This window comes from Stenella coeruleoalba, assembly GCF_951394435.1.
Source record: "Stenella coeruleoalba genome assembly, chromosome: 4".
NCBI classification, from domain to species: Eukaryota; Metazoa; Chordata; class Mammalia; order Artiodactyla; family Delphinidae; genus Stenella; species Stenella coeruleoalba.
The window spans coordinates 64,721,588-64,738,162 of NC_137149.1; the positions used below are offsets into that span (position 1 = coordinate 64,721,588).

General features: G+C 46.9%; 1 protein-coding gene across 14 annotated transcripts in view; it reads right to left on the reverse strand.

Moving 5' to 3' along the window:
• APBB2 (amyloid beta precursor protein binding family B member 2) overlaps positions 1–16,575 on the reverse strand; it is a 375,114-nt gene that overhangs the window by 55,783 nt on the left and 302,756 nt on the right. For all 14 annotated transcript variants that reach the window (XM_079919402.1, XM_079919412.1, XM_079919413.1 and 11 more), the window contains 2 exons: positions 16,152–16,298; positions 12,952–13,079 (listed from right to left, as the gene is read on the reverse strand). In XM_079919402.1, the coding sequence (XP_079775528.1) occupies positions 12,952–13,079; positions 16,152–16,298 (275 nt within the window). The remainder of the gene's footprint in view (positions 1–12,951; positions 13,080–16,151; positions 16,299–16,575) is intronic.

The window sequence follows — 16,575 nt, forward strand, 5'->3', positions numbered from 1 at the left end:
GTGTAAAAGTTTTGTGTGAGTCAAGGAAAGAGAGAGAGGCGGGAGGGAGAAAATCTAGGTCATGCCATAAACTGTATTTCTTACAGGTTAGGACAAAATAGCTTGAAAGCCAATGACACAGAAAAATAGATGACTATAAAGAATGTGGGCATTCACGCACAAATTTTTAAAAATCTAATAACTGTCCGTGCAAAATTTATTTTCACGTGGGTAGATACACACATATAATAATCAAGTTAAATAAAGCTTCTTCCTTCAGAGGTGCTGGGGTGTAAGTTCCCATAGGCTCTGGCTGTGCCCCAGAGGAGGGAACAGTCAGTTCAATCCAAGGAAACATAAAGGTCTCACCAGGAGGGTTTAGAAAATGAGCAGGCAGGAAAGGGCAGTGCGGGGCAAGGGCACAAGCCGGTGCAGCTGGGCATGTGCACTTGGCCACCACACTGGACGAGAAGTGGAAGAGCCTGGGGAGGGGCAGCTGACTTAAGTATTAAGAGGCCAAAGCATTAGGGTCTGACCACTCCCTACATGTGGTGGGGGTAAGAGGACCCCCAAGTTGTTGACTGTGTAGCTGACTAGATGGCAGAACCATGAACCACACTGGACTAAAGGCAAAGGTGACTTGGCCATAGGTTAACCAAGCAGGCGCCACGCACACACGACTATCTACGGCCTTGTGGTTTGCCGTAAGGAGAGAAGCTTCTTTCATGAGGCAGCTGAACTCGTTGGAGTTCAGACAGACGCTTACAGATTTAGGAGCGATTTGTGCCCTCTTATCCTATCCCACTCCCCATTCCAGTGATGTCCAAAGGCAGATGGGGTGGGAGGGCTGCTGAGGGGTCAGGGCCAGGGAGAATCAGACACTTTCGATCTGAACTAAATATCTATTTCACAGATTTGGTAATTAAAGAAATGATACTGGTGCCTCTACTGGTGCTGTACGTAAAATTCCTGCAAACCTATCCCATCGGTTGCCGTTCTCTAGTTTGTCTCCTGGGACCGACCCGGTTTCGGTGCCCTCCTAGAAACATTTGGTTCTACTGGGCTACAGATCGAGACTTAGATTTTTCGGGCTTTGTTTCCAATACATTGATACTTGGGAGTTCTCCTTTAGCGGGTGGCAAGAAAGGATTTAGAGATGAAGAGGCAGGAGCCACAAACAATTTTCCAGTTACAAAGGGACCCTCCTTTCTATCATGACCTGCCCCATTCTGGGCTGGGCGACTCAGGGTACGGGGCCCGGGCGCGTGAGCCCTACCTGAACGCGGATCTCCAATGGGCCAGGGTGCTCTGTGCAGGTAAAAAGGAGCCTTTGAAAACAGAGCTGGAGCCACTCACCCAAAGAGGCAGACTTGGCAAGACAGGGGAGATGACTAGGCCTAGAGAAGCAATTAGAAGCACAAGGCACTGCCTGCGTAGAGAAAGGCAGTCCTCACCTGGTTGGCCCTTTCTACTCATGGCCCGCCCCCTGCCGCATGACTTGACAGCTCTGTTTGCCACGTCAGCAAGCCCTGTACTCAGCCTCCCCCGACCCTGGGCTCCTTCAGAGCCTGTAACTGGGCACCCCTCACCCCAGCCCATCCCACCCCAGTACCTTCAAACACTCCTTGCCCTCGGGCATGCTTCCGGTGTAAAATAACAGGTAGAATGACAAAAGTTTCTACGTTTTATTTCTTACTCCCCCTACCATCCAACTCCTCCGGATATGCGAATGGCACCAGATCCAGTCTGTCACGCCCACTCTGTGTTCCTTTATTTATAATCTAAATGATTCTTCCTGGGTTTAGAGAGATTTACCCTTTGCACTGAAAATGAACTCCCTGGCTCACATATTTGTCATTTGGCCTCAAGCCTGACTTGGTATTTCCAATCTCTGGCCACTGCGACAAAGCCTGCCTCATTCTGCTCCCAGGACTTTTCTACCCTCAGAAATTGAGTCCTTGCCTGAGGACTCTGACTTTAATTTCTTAATTCTTGTTTTTGATTTCCTTTCTCTTCTTTACTTTTCTAAAGAGCAGTTTCCCAAGGCACTCTTTGGGAGCTGCCTAGAAAAGAAGAATTCCCAGTTGAAGTTATAATAAAGAAACAAGGCAGCCGGTGCTGGAGCCCAAAGGTTGTGTGCCGCTAAGAGGGAAAACAGGGAACATAACTCGGTTGTCCTCCTGCTGAAGGAGAGAGGCCAGCGAGCTGGAGGAGAAGAGAAACGTGGGCTTCAGTGGGAGCTGGTGCAGCTCGTGCTGACACGGACAGGTATGACAGCAGCAGGAAGTCTTGGATCCCAAGTGACTGGACTGAAAACTCATTACAGCATAGTTTTCATAAATTCTCACTTTTCTCTATTAAAAAAATAACTCCTGCATACACAATTCATGGCCAGGCTTTAATTCACAGCTGTGATACACAAGCACCAAGTCTGGTTTAATAAGAGGGTTAGAAACACACTAAGCCACTTGGTTGGGGCAGGAAGAGGGGAGGTTCTAAACATCAGTGTTGGCCTTTGAAGAGGCATCACATCATCAGTCAAGACTCACAGGGAACCAACAACGGAAGAGTTTTAGATACTTAAAGTCAAAGACAAAATAATGCGAACCTCCCATGTTTTAAATTTTCTCCTGATTTTTGTTTGTTTGTTTGTTTTTTGCGGTACGCGGGCCTCTCACTGTTGTGGCCTCTCCCGCGGCAGAGCACAGGCTCCGGACGCGCAGGCTCAGTGGCCATGGCTCACAGGCGCAGCCGCTCCGCGGCATGTGGGATCCTCCCAGACCGGGGCAAGAACCCGCGTCCCCTGCATCGGCAGGCGGACTCCCAACGACTGCGCCACCAGGGAAGCCCTCTCCTGATTTTTATAATCTGTTACAGTTGACCCAGGGTAATATTTCAAGGAAATATTAATTCTTAATAAAAGTATTGCCCCTGGGGACAATGCCTGACAGTTCTATGAAAGCATCTTCACATCTCTGCCATCCCAGCAAAAATCCCCACTGCAGATGGAGAGGCTGGGACACTAAGTCCCCAACACCAGTGCCAGGGAAGAACCATGATTAAATTGCACATGGTGGGATTCCTATACCAGTATTCCTTCTCTTGACCAACCTGGCTCTCAAAAACTTGACCTAATTATACGTGGTGAGACTCCCTGAGTTCCACCCGATGTTCTCAAATTCGTCTTCTCCAGTAACCAACTGTGCACCATGATACTGTAATATAATAAGAAATATATATTTGGTTTTCGTCCATGATTCCTGACACAAAGCTTCCAAGACCCTTGTAATTTCCTGAGTGGCAGGAGCATCTTCTGTTATAATATTTGGTCTTAGACCCTGGTTCCTGACACAAGAGCTTTTAAAACCCTTGGACTCTCCAGAACGACAAGGGTACCTTTCTGCACACTAATGAGATGTCTGGGGGCCCTTACATAGCTTCAGCGTGAGGGCTGCTCCCAGAAAGACCAGGTTGTGATTAAAGGGTTGGAACTTACAGTCTCACCCTAACCTCCAGGGAAGGGAGAAGGGCTGGAGATTGAGCTAGTCACCAACAGCGAATGATTTAATCAGTCAGCCTATGTAATGAAACCTTTGTAAAAACCCTGAACCATGGGGTCAAGAGAGCTTTGGGGGTCGGGGGTGGGTGAACACATCCAGGTGCGAGGAGGGTGACATACCCCAAACTCCACGGGGACAGAAGCTGATAACCCTTCTGGACCTCACCCTTTGTGCTTCCTCATCTGGCTGTCCATTTGTATCCTTTATAAGCAACTGGTAATAGTAAGTAAAGTGTTTTCCTGAGTTCTGTGAACCGTTATAGCAAATCATTGAACCTAAGGAGAAACCTCCATGGGAACCTCTGATTTATAGCTGCTCTCGGGCAGATGCAGGGGTGGCCTGGACTTGTGGCTGGCATCTGAAAGGGGGGCAGTCTTGTAGGGACTGAACCCTTAACCTGGGGGCGGGGGAGGGGTCTGGGCTAACTCCTGTGTCAGAATGGAATTAAATTGTGGGACACCCAGTTGCTGTCGGCAGAGACCTGGAGAGTTGCCTGGTGTGGAAAACCGACACCTTTGGTGTCAGAAGTGTTCTGTGAGTGAAACGGATCGGAGCTGCATTATGCTCTCCATCACTGGATTCACCAGGAAGCCCCAAATCTCAGACGACTGCATTTAAGTAAAAGAGTTCACGGTGATAATCTGTGTACGAAAAACAGTGACTATCCATTCATCTGCGATAACGTAAGGCTTTTAGCGATTTATCAGACACGTAATCATTTGTTGACAGGCCAAGTGACCCAATGATGCTCTGGGTTACAATAGTTACACCTTTTTCTGCTAAGACACGAATCCGTGTCTGCGTGGGTCACTAGGCTTCTCCTCCGCTGACACTACTCTTACTTCTGGTTTCGGAAGGCTCTAAGTGTTCCAAGAAGATCGCAGTACTTTCAAGACTGACAGAGAATCCCTGGAGCCTAGTATGATGGCTCACCCTCATGCTACATCCAGAATGGGCCATCCCTCACCTGGCTTGGGACTCAGGGGAAGCGTGAGATGGAAATTGCTCAGGGATCATCATCAGAATTTTCTGCTGTTGACACGACAATCTCGAGCTCCCACGCTACACCGCCTGGTGCTGCAACACGCTTATGAGAAACAATGGATTATGCACTGAGCCAGCTATCGAAACACAGGATGCGTTCTTCAGAAGAAACTGTTGTCTTCATATATCCACTAAGGAAGGGTCGGCTTGAAGACACACTCAAGGCATTCCTCTGAGGGAAACTTTTCTTAGACAATCACTTACAATGTCTTTCCTTACAGGTTTTTCTACATTGAAAGTATGAGCAAGCATCCCAGCATGATTAATAGAAGGCAAGAAGGCCATTTCTATAGAGATAAAATATAAGTACGGTGTAAGTCAGCAGAATGGTCAAGTAAATCCTGATGCCTCTGCTTATCATGTGTCTATATTAAAAAGAAATTAGCTCTAGAGGTCAAGATAATACTGGAACATAGGGAGAGAATTACTGCTCTCTCCCTGAAGACCTTTCTCCCTGAGGCAAGGAAGGCAGCATATACCTTAGATTAAACTGTTATCAGATCTTGGGATTCCATCAATCTTTCATTACTGGCTAGCTCAGAGAACCCTCTGACTGCATGTCATTAGGAAGCTCTCCATCCTCCCTGTGAAGACCCGCCTCCCTCCATCACTCCTAGGAAAAGAAACAGTGGCAAAGGGAAAATAGAGATAGCTTTCAATTAGATCAAAAACCAAGAGGCCCGGGACTTCCCTGGTGGTGCAGTGGTTAAGAATCTGCCTGCCAATGCAGGGGACACGGGTTTGAGCCCTGGTCCGGGAAGATCCCACATGCCGTGGAGCAACTAAACCTGTGCGCCACAACTACTGAGCCTGTTCTCTAGAGCTCGCGAGCCACAACTACTGAGCCCACGAGCCACAACTACTGAAGCCCACGTGCCTAGAGCCCGTGCTCCGCAACAAGAGAAGCCACCGCAATGAGAAGCCCGTGCACTGCAACGAAGAGTAGCCCTGCCTGCCGCAACTAGAGAAAGCCCGGGTGCAGCAATGAAGACCCAACGCAGCCAAAAATAAATAAATAAATTTATTTAAAAAAATGTGGATATTGAAAACATTAAAAAAAAACCCAAGAGGCCCACTATTTCTAAAACCCTGTCACCTAAAACAGAACTGCCCTTTATCACTGGCAACTTCCACCAATTTAGAAAGGACGTCTCCTTGGCACACATGCTGTTGTGTCACCACAGTGTGCAAAGCTGCACATAAAGAACAGCTCCACTCACTTGCTCTCCCGAATGCCCTCCTCAGGGCAGGCACGCCCTCATGCTGCCTCCTTTAGTCAGTGCTAATTCCATTTAAGGGTCAACTCGGGGGCGTGCAGGCAGGAGACAGGAACCACACCAGTTACTGGGACAGAAAGATCATATAAAGGCCTGTAACTACAAAACTAAAAAGGGAATAGGAAGAAGTTATCATGGAGGCAGCAACTGCAAGAGGGGGCTGTGACCTGGAGGGTGGAGAGAACAAAGGGCAGAGGTTGGAATTATCAAAACCTAGAAGCATGGAGAAGCCCCATGGTGCAAAACCTCTGACACTGAGGAGGTGGTGCTGCTGGGCTGGTGTCTCTAGACTTGAAGCAGGTCGGGGACTCAGACCTTTAAAGAGGGCACCCCAGCCAGTGGCACTGGTGGCTCTGAAGAAGGGGAATGATGAACGGTTCTGCATGTCTGTGAGTGCTGGGAAAACTGCGTGAGAACTGACACAACGGGATGAAGAAGTTGTTCCAGGATGATGCTCACAGACACAGGAAGCAAGTTCCTTCTTCTTCCTCCAGCCTTGCAGCCCCCTCTAGTCAGAGTCTAACGAGCAGCAAACTAGAGAAGCAGAAATGTTTTTGCAGAGTCCCAGCTCCGGTCTCACAAAGCGAGCAGAGAAGGGTGGGTTTGGATCTGAGGGACAGCAGCTTAATAACTGGCACAGGAAACAATAGGTCACAGGCTGGGAACACTGAGGTGATTCCTTTTCAGACTGTGTCAGAGGCTAGTTGTTTCACCTCATCTTTTTTAATAGCGGTATTAACTTGGCAATTGTTGGCCCAGCTAGAGACTCCATTTCCCAGAATCCCTTGCAGCTGCATGTGGCCAAAGGGATATGAACAGAATGTGGGCATAATGTTACATGTGCAAGTTCCAGGTCCCCTTCAACTTACAGACAAGTCTCCTGGCTGGTCAGACTAGGAAGACACTGGAAGGATGGCAGAACAGGACTTGCCTTTTCCACAGACTTCCTACAGAAGCCACAACGACTGCCTCATTCTATTCTGAATGCATGTTACTGTAAATGCTCTTTCTGGAAAGAACCAGGCCATACTGGGTCCCCCACATTTGGGTCCCCTATTCTTTTTTTCCTTCCTTTAAAAAATTTTTTTAATACATTTATTTTATTTTTATTTATTTTTGGCTGTGTTGGGTCTTCGTTGCTGCACCCGGGCTTTCTCTAGTTGCGGCAAGCAGGGGCTACTCTTTGTTGTGGTGCGCGGGCTTCTCATTGCGGTGGCTTCTCTTACTGCGGAGCACAAGCTCTAGGCACGCGGGATTCAGTAGCTGTGGCTCATGGGCTTCGTTGCTCCGCAGCACGTGGGATCTTCTCAGATCAGGGCTCGAACCTGTGTCGCCTGCATTGGCAGGCGGATTCTTAGCCACTGTGCCACTAGGGAAGCCCATTTTTTCCTTTTTAAAACAACCCATTAAAGATGGAAAAACCATTTTCAGCTCGGGGCCATATTTTGTCAACCTCTGCTTTTAATTCACACCTGTGGTTTCATCTCCCCAAGGAAAGAGACCGGGCCTCCTCGAGTGCAGAGTTCTCCGTCTCCCTGCTGACCCCAGGTTATTTGAGACCATCCATTATCTCTTGTCAGATTAACAGAGGAGCTCCTATTTGGACAGAGGACAAATTCCAGGAGTCTGTCTTTGCCCTGTCACAACTAGATAGGTCACCTAAGGCAAATCATCCCCTTCTGTCCTCAGTTAATCTCTAAAATAAAGAGGTTGAAAGACAGTGGTTATGAAACCACATTTTACATTTGAAAGCCTACAAGTTACAGTTTTGCATATTCTGACTAACCTCAGTATTACAGCCAGGATGCCCATGCAACCCCCAACCCCATCCCAAAATTAAGCAGTTTTTTCAAAAGAATCAACACGGAACAACACTGGCAGGAAAACAAAAGCATGAACTATGTGTGGCAGTAGACTTCTAAAGCAGCTTAAAACCAGGGGCTTGGGCTTCCCTGGTGGCGCAGTGGTTGAGAGTCCGCCTGCCGATGCAGGGGACACGAGTTCGTGCCCCGGTCCGGGAAGATCCCACATGCCGCAGAGCGGCTGGGCCTGTGAGCCATGGCCACTGAGCCTGCGCTCCGCAACGGGAGAGACCACAACAGTGAGAGGCCCGCGTATCTCAAAAAAAACAAAAAAAACCACAAAAAAACCCAGGGGCTTGGTGGATAAAACCAGTTGGGAATATCCCAAGAGAAAACAAAAAAAATATTCAGTGCACTTGAGACTTACTATGTTATTTAGATAAAAGTTCCTGAGATCTTAACCAGATAAAACAGTTAAGTCAAAGATAAACAATGGGAAATTTATGAATAATCTATCACATAGTAAGATTTTATTAAAAATTGTTCATCAAAAGCAGAAAAGAGACACATAAAACACCTTCTCAGAAGAGAAGTTCTGTTACACAAACTATAAGCACAAACAGTATCACAGGGTCAACATTTAACCTGCATAAGAAAGTGCTTTTTAAAAGGCGCTTGTGCACAATGGCTGTGATGGCTGCTTTTAATCATAAAGGAATTTTACCTTCATTAGAGCAGGCCCAGTGGGGTCTCCACTTATAATGGTTATTTATTACAAGGAATTCCAATTTTTCCTAAAGACAAAACCAGCAATCTAGTGTTGCCACTAATTTAAATTAATGAGTTTATTGACCAGAGCAGCGTTTCCCAAAGTGTGTTCCGTGAGACTGCATTTCCATGAAGAAAAGGGTTCCAGTCCACATCAGGACAGGAGAACCTCCGAGAGGGTCCAAAGCAAAGGGGCCTGATGCACTTGGTTTAACCCACTTTCCCAACTGACCCTAGATCCTTTTTTTTTTTCTTTTCCTTTCAAGGAAAGTCTATGAACATTTGACCTGATTAGTGCTCCATGGTACACCGACCTGGGAAATCCCACTTATGGGGTCTGAAACCCTGGACTATACCATCCACCCACTTTCCTTTCTCATGGGAAACAGACAGGATTAGCAGATTCTATTGCCTATTGGCAACGTACAGAAGGATCTGTGTGCCCCTTCCCTTACCTGTCACAAGAGGCAAGGAAAGTCCCAGTTTAAAGTCTCCTATGTTCAGAAGTTATGTCTGCTTGCTCTTGATATCTCTTTAAAAGAATAAGGAGAGTGCTGCTTTCCAGGGCCGAATGAATAAATAGGAGAGCTGTGGCCGGATTAGCACAGCCCCTGAAATTGTTGTGAAATCCCTCCCACCCCATCCTTGGAAGGGCAGTCTGCAGGTCCGTAGAGACAAGATGAGAGATGGCACTGTGGTCACCCGCCCCAGTCACTGGCGGCAAAATGCCAGTTCTACAACCCAGGGCCTCCTTCCCACAGGGGTGGAAGCAGAGCAGGTCAATCTGGGTGCTCCCTGGTGCTGCCTTTGATTGGAAATACAAGGCTCATGAAACCCCTTTCACCAGTCCCATCTCTGGGAGCCTGGACATTTATCTCACTGTGATCAAAAGGAACCCAAGTAGGAGGAGGGAGCCCACCCTTTGTCTGGCAGTAATGCACATGGGCTCCAAGAAATGCCATAATAAAGGCAGGCGTGACTCTCAAGAACAAGACAAAAACTTCAGCCCAGTCCTGCAACCACCAGCACCCCACAGAGAACCAACGTCTGATGCGATGGCGACTTCTCAGCCATTCACAGTAAGAGGCTTCTCCAAATCAACCTGGGGGATTGGTGGGGTGTGTCACAGCTGGATCATCCCCTCACCCAAAGTAAACTTACTACATAAGGAATTTCTTCAGAGCAAATCAAATCCACTTGAAAGCCTTAAGAAAATGCTAAACCCAAAACAACTTTATAAATCCTGAAATTACATGGCTCAGTGAAGCACTCTGAATTTCAAGACAGACTGTGCCCTTCAAGCCTCTGGTATACATACTTTTCATATTCATTTTAACCACATCAAGAAATTCCCTAAGAGATTCCATTTTCTTGGCAAGGGAGGTTACAAAAGAGAATGTGAAATGGACTCATTTTCTCAAGCAAAATGAAACACTTTTATGTTTTATTCATGCAAAGTGTAAACTCCTTTCCTTTGCGGCATTACAAATTGAATTTGCGCTTGTAAATTGCTGTAAGAAAAAAAAAAGGAATCAAGAGCAAAAGAAAGTATTAAAAGAAAAAAAAGCAGGAATACAAAGGCCTTCTTTTAGAGAATGAAAACTCAGGGGTCCAGTGGGAGAAATACAACCTTTCACTGACAAACATACTTTTTTATTTACTGTTTCTAAAAGGAATCTAGCTCAAGGGCCCCCAACCACTACATGAGCTTTCTGAGGTCCTGACAGCTGATGCAGAACCCTCAGTGTATTTCTAAATTACACTTATCTGCTAACATTGAGTAAGAATAAGAAATGGTTTAAAAAACATGAGTCGGCTTCCCTGGTGGCACAGTGGTCGAGAGTCCGCCTGCCGATGCAGGGGACACGGGTTCGTGCCCCGGTCCGGGAAGATCCCACATGCCGCGGAGCGGCTAGGCCCGTGAGCCATGGCCACTGATCCTGTGTGTCCGGAGCCTGTGCTCCGCAACGGGTGAGGCCACAACAGTGAGAGGCCCGTACCGCAAAAAACAACAAACAAACAAAACAAAACATGAGTAACTCAGCCCACATTTCAAAAACATAATGAAGGCAAGGTAACCTAATTTACACTGATCTCACTGGGTGGCAAGGGGAGTGGCTCTTCCTGCTTTGTAGGACAACTGAACTCTGTCTGAAACAGCCTCTCGCCCTCTGTTATCAATGATAAACTGTCCTCGAAACCTCCCTGAGGTCTGACCCCTCCCTCACCCTCCCTGTCTTTGAAAGGAAGCCATGTAATTAGCTGTCTCTGCTAGTGGATGTTGCTTTAACGGATCAAGAGCTAACATTCATTAAGCATTTTCCACATCCCCCATCAGTGGGCCAGTTACTATACACACAGAGGCACATACATACACGTGCTCTGTTATCCTTATTATCACCCTCGTTTCACAGATGAGAGAAAACTAAGCTCAGGGCTTGAATAATTTTCTCAATTGGAATTTTTTTTTTTTTTTTTTTTTGCGGTACGCGGGCCTCTCACTGTTGTGGCCTCTCCCGTTGCGGAGCACAGGCTCCGGATGCGCAGGCTCAGCGGCCATGGCTCACGGGCCCAGCCACTCCGCGGCATGTGGGATCTTCCCGGACCAGGGTACGAACCCGTGTCCCCTGCATCGGCAGGCGGACTCTCAACCACTGCGCCACCAGGGAAGCCGTCAACTGGAATTTAAATCATATTTTCTCCCTGAACAAAGAGCATTTGGCCTTACTTTAAAGAGTTGGGGTGAACTGAAAACCTCATCGATGAAATCCACTCACAAGCTAACCTTACAAAAACACAACCCCATCCAGCTGTACACGTATATCATGATCTTCACCTTGACTCCTGTCTTGAAAACAAACTTGGAGGACAGGAAGTAGGGAAGGATCAAGTATCTTACACTCTTCCATCAAGGCTAAATGTTTTTAATGATACAGGAACATCCTCAGATATTTTCCTCTGTAAAATTAATCAGTTCACGCCAATGCATCAACTCCAGTGCTCCAGCTCTGCCAAGCAATTGAATGACAGGTGTGGATGCATAATCTATCCACTCATTTCCCCCCAAAGCACCTGGTCCAGCTAACACCGTTCATCACTGTTACAAAAGCTCAAAGACACAGCTGCGCGCCCACGAAGGTTTATCCAATCAGCTGTCAGAGGACATTGCAGCTCTCTCTTTTGCAGACCATTTTTCACCTGTGATTCCAGCAAAAATGCTTGTTCTTTGATGAACGCTTAACCACTTTCCTTTCAGGCTTAGGACTTGGAACTGAATCAAAAAACTATCAAATCCACTACTGCCCATCTCTGGGAGACCAAGGATGGCGAAGCCAAGGCAGAGCCACCTAGAGGATCCCATGACCCAGTAAGCCAGGATGCCCAGGAACGGAGCCACCCCAGGGCAGCAGTCTCTCTGTCGTCTGGGATTTTCAGCAGCTTCTGCAATGCTCTTGCCCCTTTTCAACAGAGCAATACATAATCATCCTATAGCTTGTCCTAAATGCTAGGAGAGCCTCGGGTATACCTCGAGAGTTGACAAAGATGAATTTAATTCAAGAGTTAGATGTATTTCATGTAGCCCAATTACTTAATAAAGTATGATGCCTGTGATTACTGTCACTTTATTAGTTAGAATATGTACTTGAAAATCAGAACTTCCTTGTTTCCAGTCACTGGAGAGCAAAACATTCACAACACACCTATTAAGAAGTACTTGCTGGCAATGACAAATATTCAGTAGAATTTCAGAAAAATACACACTGACTGGAACTTTGGTATGACCAGACATTTCAAACGTTAAAAGAGTTCAGCCATCTTCAAATTCCAGAAGCTCCTTATCAGCATGAGTTAATGATCTAAAGCTTGCGATCTGGATAAACAACAAGGTCCTGCTGTATAACACGGGGAACTATATTCAGTATCCTATGATACACCATAATGGAGAAGAATATGTATATCTACGCATAACTGAATCCCTGTACAGTGTGAATTTTGCTGTACAGCAGAAATGAACACATTATCAATCAGCTATACATCAATAAAACAAACTTAAAAAAATAATAAAGCATGTGATTAAAGGCTGTACAACCTCTCCCTTCCAACAAGCCCTCTACAAAGAAAATACCAATAGCAGAGCATCTGAGATAGCTGAGACTCAACTTTAAAACAGACTGCAGAGAAGACAAAAAAAAAAAAAAAAAAAAGGTGGGAGTTCAGAAAGCCTGGATGAGTAGGGAACTTAGATGAATGAGGATGAGCAGCAGTTGGGGGAGAAATACATGGAATCCGAGGCAGGATCCAGAGTTGACAAAAGGTTTGAGGTGCAGAACGGAAGGGGCTCGGAGGGTTGACGAGGCAGGGATAGAGATGTGCTTTAAGTTTTTACATTTCTATAGAGAGCCTACTGTCAAGTTTCATATTCAGCAACATGCAGTAACAGTGAGGCCGCGCTTCAGGGTTAAGCTAAAACTGGGGCACTGGGTGAGGTGACAAAGGACAGCGCCGGCCCGGGGCACTCACCGGCCGTTGTCGCGGCCCACGCCCCACACGCGGATGCTGGCGATGGGCTGCGTGTGGAGCGCGCTGTGGTCCATGGGGTCCACCAGGCTCAGCGTGTCGTTCTCCAGGACCAGGTACATGTCCTTCCCCTGGGAGTCAACGAGAAGACAGGTTACCTTCCTCACGAAACCACACGTCCTCGGGATGTCTGTGGCTACCTGGGGGTGTCGGTTCAACGATCAAAAACTCACCCTTGTCATTTGTTCTCCTAAGGGAGAAACATCCCCTCCTGATTAAAAGATTCATACATCTTTCACCTTCCCCTCACATGCCCAATTTCTCTCTCCTTCTCCAAATCCTCTGAAATGTGTCCCTAGCCTGCTTTCTAGCTGGTTCTTATCTTTAATTATTTCCACTTTGAATCTTTAAGAGAAAAGTCTAATGGCGGGTTCCCTGGAGAATCTGGCCTCTTACTGACTCCAAGTCTGTCATCCTCTCACAACCCCTCTGTCCCCATTCCCTCCCCTCTGGCCAGACCCTACCAGGCATCCCCTTGACGCCCTTCCCAGGTCCACAACATGTCTGTCTCTTCTCAGCTTTTACACCACTTCTTATCTGTGTGATCCGGCTGGTAAAGAGCTTTGTGATGCTTCTCGGTGCCCCAACAGCTAACGCTGAAGTGGCTTTATCACATCTCAGATGTTATGCGACAGGCTTCAGGTTCCTTGGCTCGTGAGTGCTCTAACTTGCCTCACAGCTTGGTTTTATTACCTGTGATTAGCGGATGGGAAAACTGAGGCTTATAGGTTAATTTAAGTAACCTGCTCACGGCCTAACACAGAAGCCGTGAGGCCTTTAGCTGCGCTTGTGCTGTTGTGATACCAACACGGGGGAGGCTGAGGTTTCTTGCATCACTCTTCAGGTTTTGGTCCCCTGTCTCCCCACATATTGGCTCTTTGAGGGTAGGAATGCTAGGTCATCCAACTTCACTCCCTTTGCAAATCCTCAGGCATCATTTTAAGAAATTATTAAACTGTCCACTGAAGGTCACGGTCAGCCCAGATGCTGTGGCGTGGACGCTAGGGCGGTCTAGCAAGGCAGCACAGTGAGGCTTCCTGGCAGATCTTCAAATCCAAAGCAGGACAGATGCTCCTTGGTCTGGTTTTTGAGAACAATATTTTAGGTCCCCATCAAAGGTTCTCAGAGTAAACACGAGCTCTGCTGCCGAAGTGGCAGACATGGGTGTTTCGGTGCCTCTGCTAGTCAATGTCCAAGCCAAGCGTCTACAGATGAGATCCAGGATGAGCTGAAATCATCCCCTACCCTGCACTGGGCTGGGTGGTGTAGTTCTTTTGGATTGATTCAGCTTAGAAACCACAACTGGTCCACACAAATGCAACACAGGCCATCTTCGTCAATGACCTCTGTCGACAGTCATCGTATTACTGGACAGGACCGGTGACAGCTGCCAGCTGGTCATCTGAAGTGAGAATGGTTGGCTGAGTGTGCACTATCCCTGAATGAAAACGCATCGTGGCTTCTGTTGAGTTCATTAGGCACACTCTTGTCTTCCCATATGTGCCCCTTCTCTTTTCTCATGAACACTCAGCAACTCCTGGTTGACCACTGTAAAGTCTTGCTAATTGGTTTTTGTAACCCAAACGACCAATGCTTATGCAGGTGTCATCTAAAGATGGGACACTCATCTGAAAGTCATGACTTTATTTTCAGTCAGCCGATCAACAAACCTTTAAGGAGTTGTGCTGTGCGTGGTGAGGCATGGCAAAAAGTCACAGCACATAACCCTAAACACTGAGCTGTACTTTATATGCTATGAACTAGAAACACTGCTTGAAGAATTTATCGTTTCAGAAGAAGAGGAAAGGAGTGAGAAAAATAGGAATGGCCTAGCGGGGGCTAACTAGGTGGGAAGGCATAGCAGATTTTCAGGCATTGCTGGCCCATCCAAAGCTTTCTTTCCTGCTGGAATCGTGCCAATTGGAGATTCCTTTAGAATCTTACTTAGCTCTTCTAAATAACTGGTGGTGTTCATTAGTCTCTCAAACAGCAGTATAGATTACGCCAGCCGTCCTTCTAAATCCTAGCTGAGATCTATGCCTTTGGTAGAACAGCATTTTGAATGAAGGAGAGAGAAGACAGATGGATAATTGGGTGGGAGAAATAGGCCTGGGTATTGGAAAGGTAATGCAGTGAAAGGATAATAGAGGCAAATACCAAAAAAGTGTCCTTCTTTTGGCAGGAGAACATTCTTCCTCCTCCCCCCCGACCATGCCTGGGATCTAAAAATCTGGTTCGTGATGCAGCTCAGCCCCATTCTAGAGCAGACGGACTCTACCATGCGGAGCCTCGGGAACCTACCTCCTGCTATGACAGTGCTGCTAGGATAAAAGGTGACAGGGGCTCCTAAGAGCCCAATCACAAAGCAAACTTTCGCTGCCAATGCTCTTAACTGGGGACTGATCGAGTGGATTCACGCGGACCACTGTCTCGTGATGCTCCCCATGTGCTTGTTGTACAGGTCTCAGAGCTTGGTAGGAATATGGCTTTTCCAATTTCATGTGATTTTTATACAAATTTGGTATTTTTACTCATGACTTTCTTTTCTGAAATGATCTCAACTAACATTTCAAACTGGAGTTGCTTTGTTCATCACAGTAAGAAAGAATACACAGGTATCAATTCCAAGACTCATGTACGAGGTGGATTTTCAGATCACAAGTAAAGAAAACTGTATTATAAAAGGATGGTGTGTCAACTTTTAGAGAAGAGGCAACAACATTTTGGGGTGTATAGGTGGGGGTCACGTTCCCCTTTGAGAATGTACTTTGAGAGAGGTATGGCTCTTCTTCCCAGAAAACTGCTCTTGTAGACCAGCTATGCATGGAGGTTAGGGGGTTTCTGGGCCCTTAAGTCCATCCATGGATCCTTGGGGACTCAGGAGACCAAAGTAGATCCTGTCATTTAGACACCGAGAAATGCCCTCTCCCAGGGCCCCAGTCCTCAACGGGCTCTGGCAGGGCTAATAGGTAAATCACAGGTGCATCATGTCTACACCAGCTGCCTTCACGGGAAAGGGACCCCGATAAATACCTTCATCAGCCCTCAGTACCAAATCTCTCGGCTCTCAGAGCTCTGGGGTTTCGTGAGGAGCAGTGGAATGCAAGCAAGTCTGCCATTAATGATTTTCACCTGTTACTTACCTCTCCCCAAATGCCGACTGTATCACGGATGTCATTTTTGCAGTAAGAAAGCTGCCTGATGCAGTTGTTGACGGCAACACTACTCTTGCCAGGGGCGAGGTCCTCCTCTGCCATTTCCACCCACCCCAGAGAGCGCACAGCAAAACACTAGGAGGAAAGTCAGAGAACAGGAGATTACTCACTGGCCACAGGTCAACGTACCTTAAAATCCTCTACAAGGTGTACTCAATGCGTCTTTAATTACTACAAAATGTTCAATCATCTAATTTAGCAACGAATCCTAGATTGTTGGAAAATTAAATTGTGGCTATTTTTTGCCATTAAAAAAATGTAGTAGGACTTCCCTGGTGGTGCAGTGGTTAAGGATCCACCTGCCAATGCAGGGGACAGGGGTTCGAGCCCTGGTCTGGGAAGATCCCACATG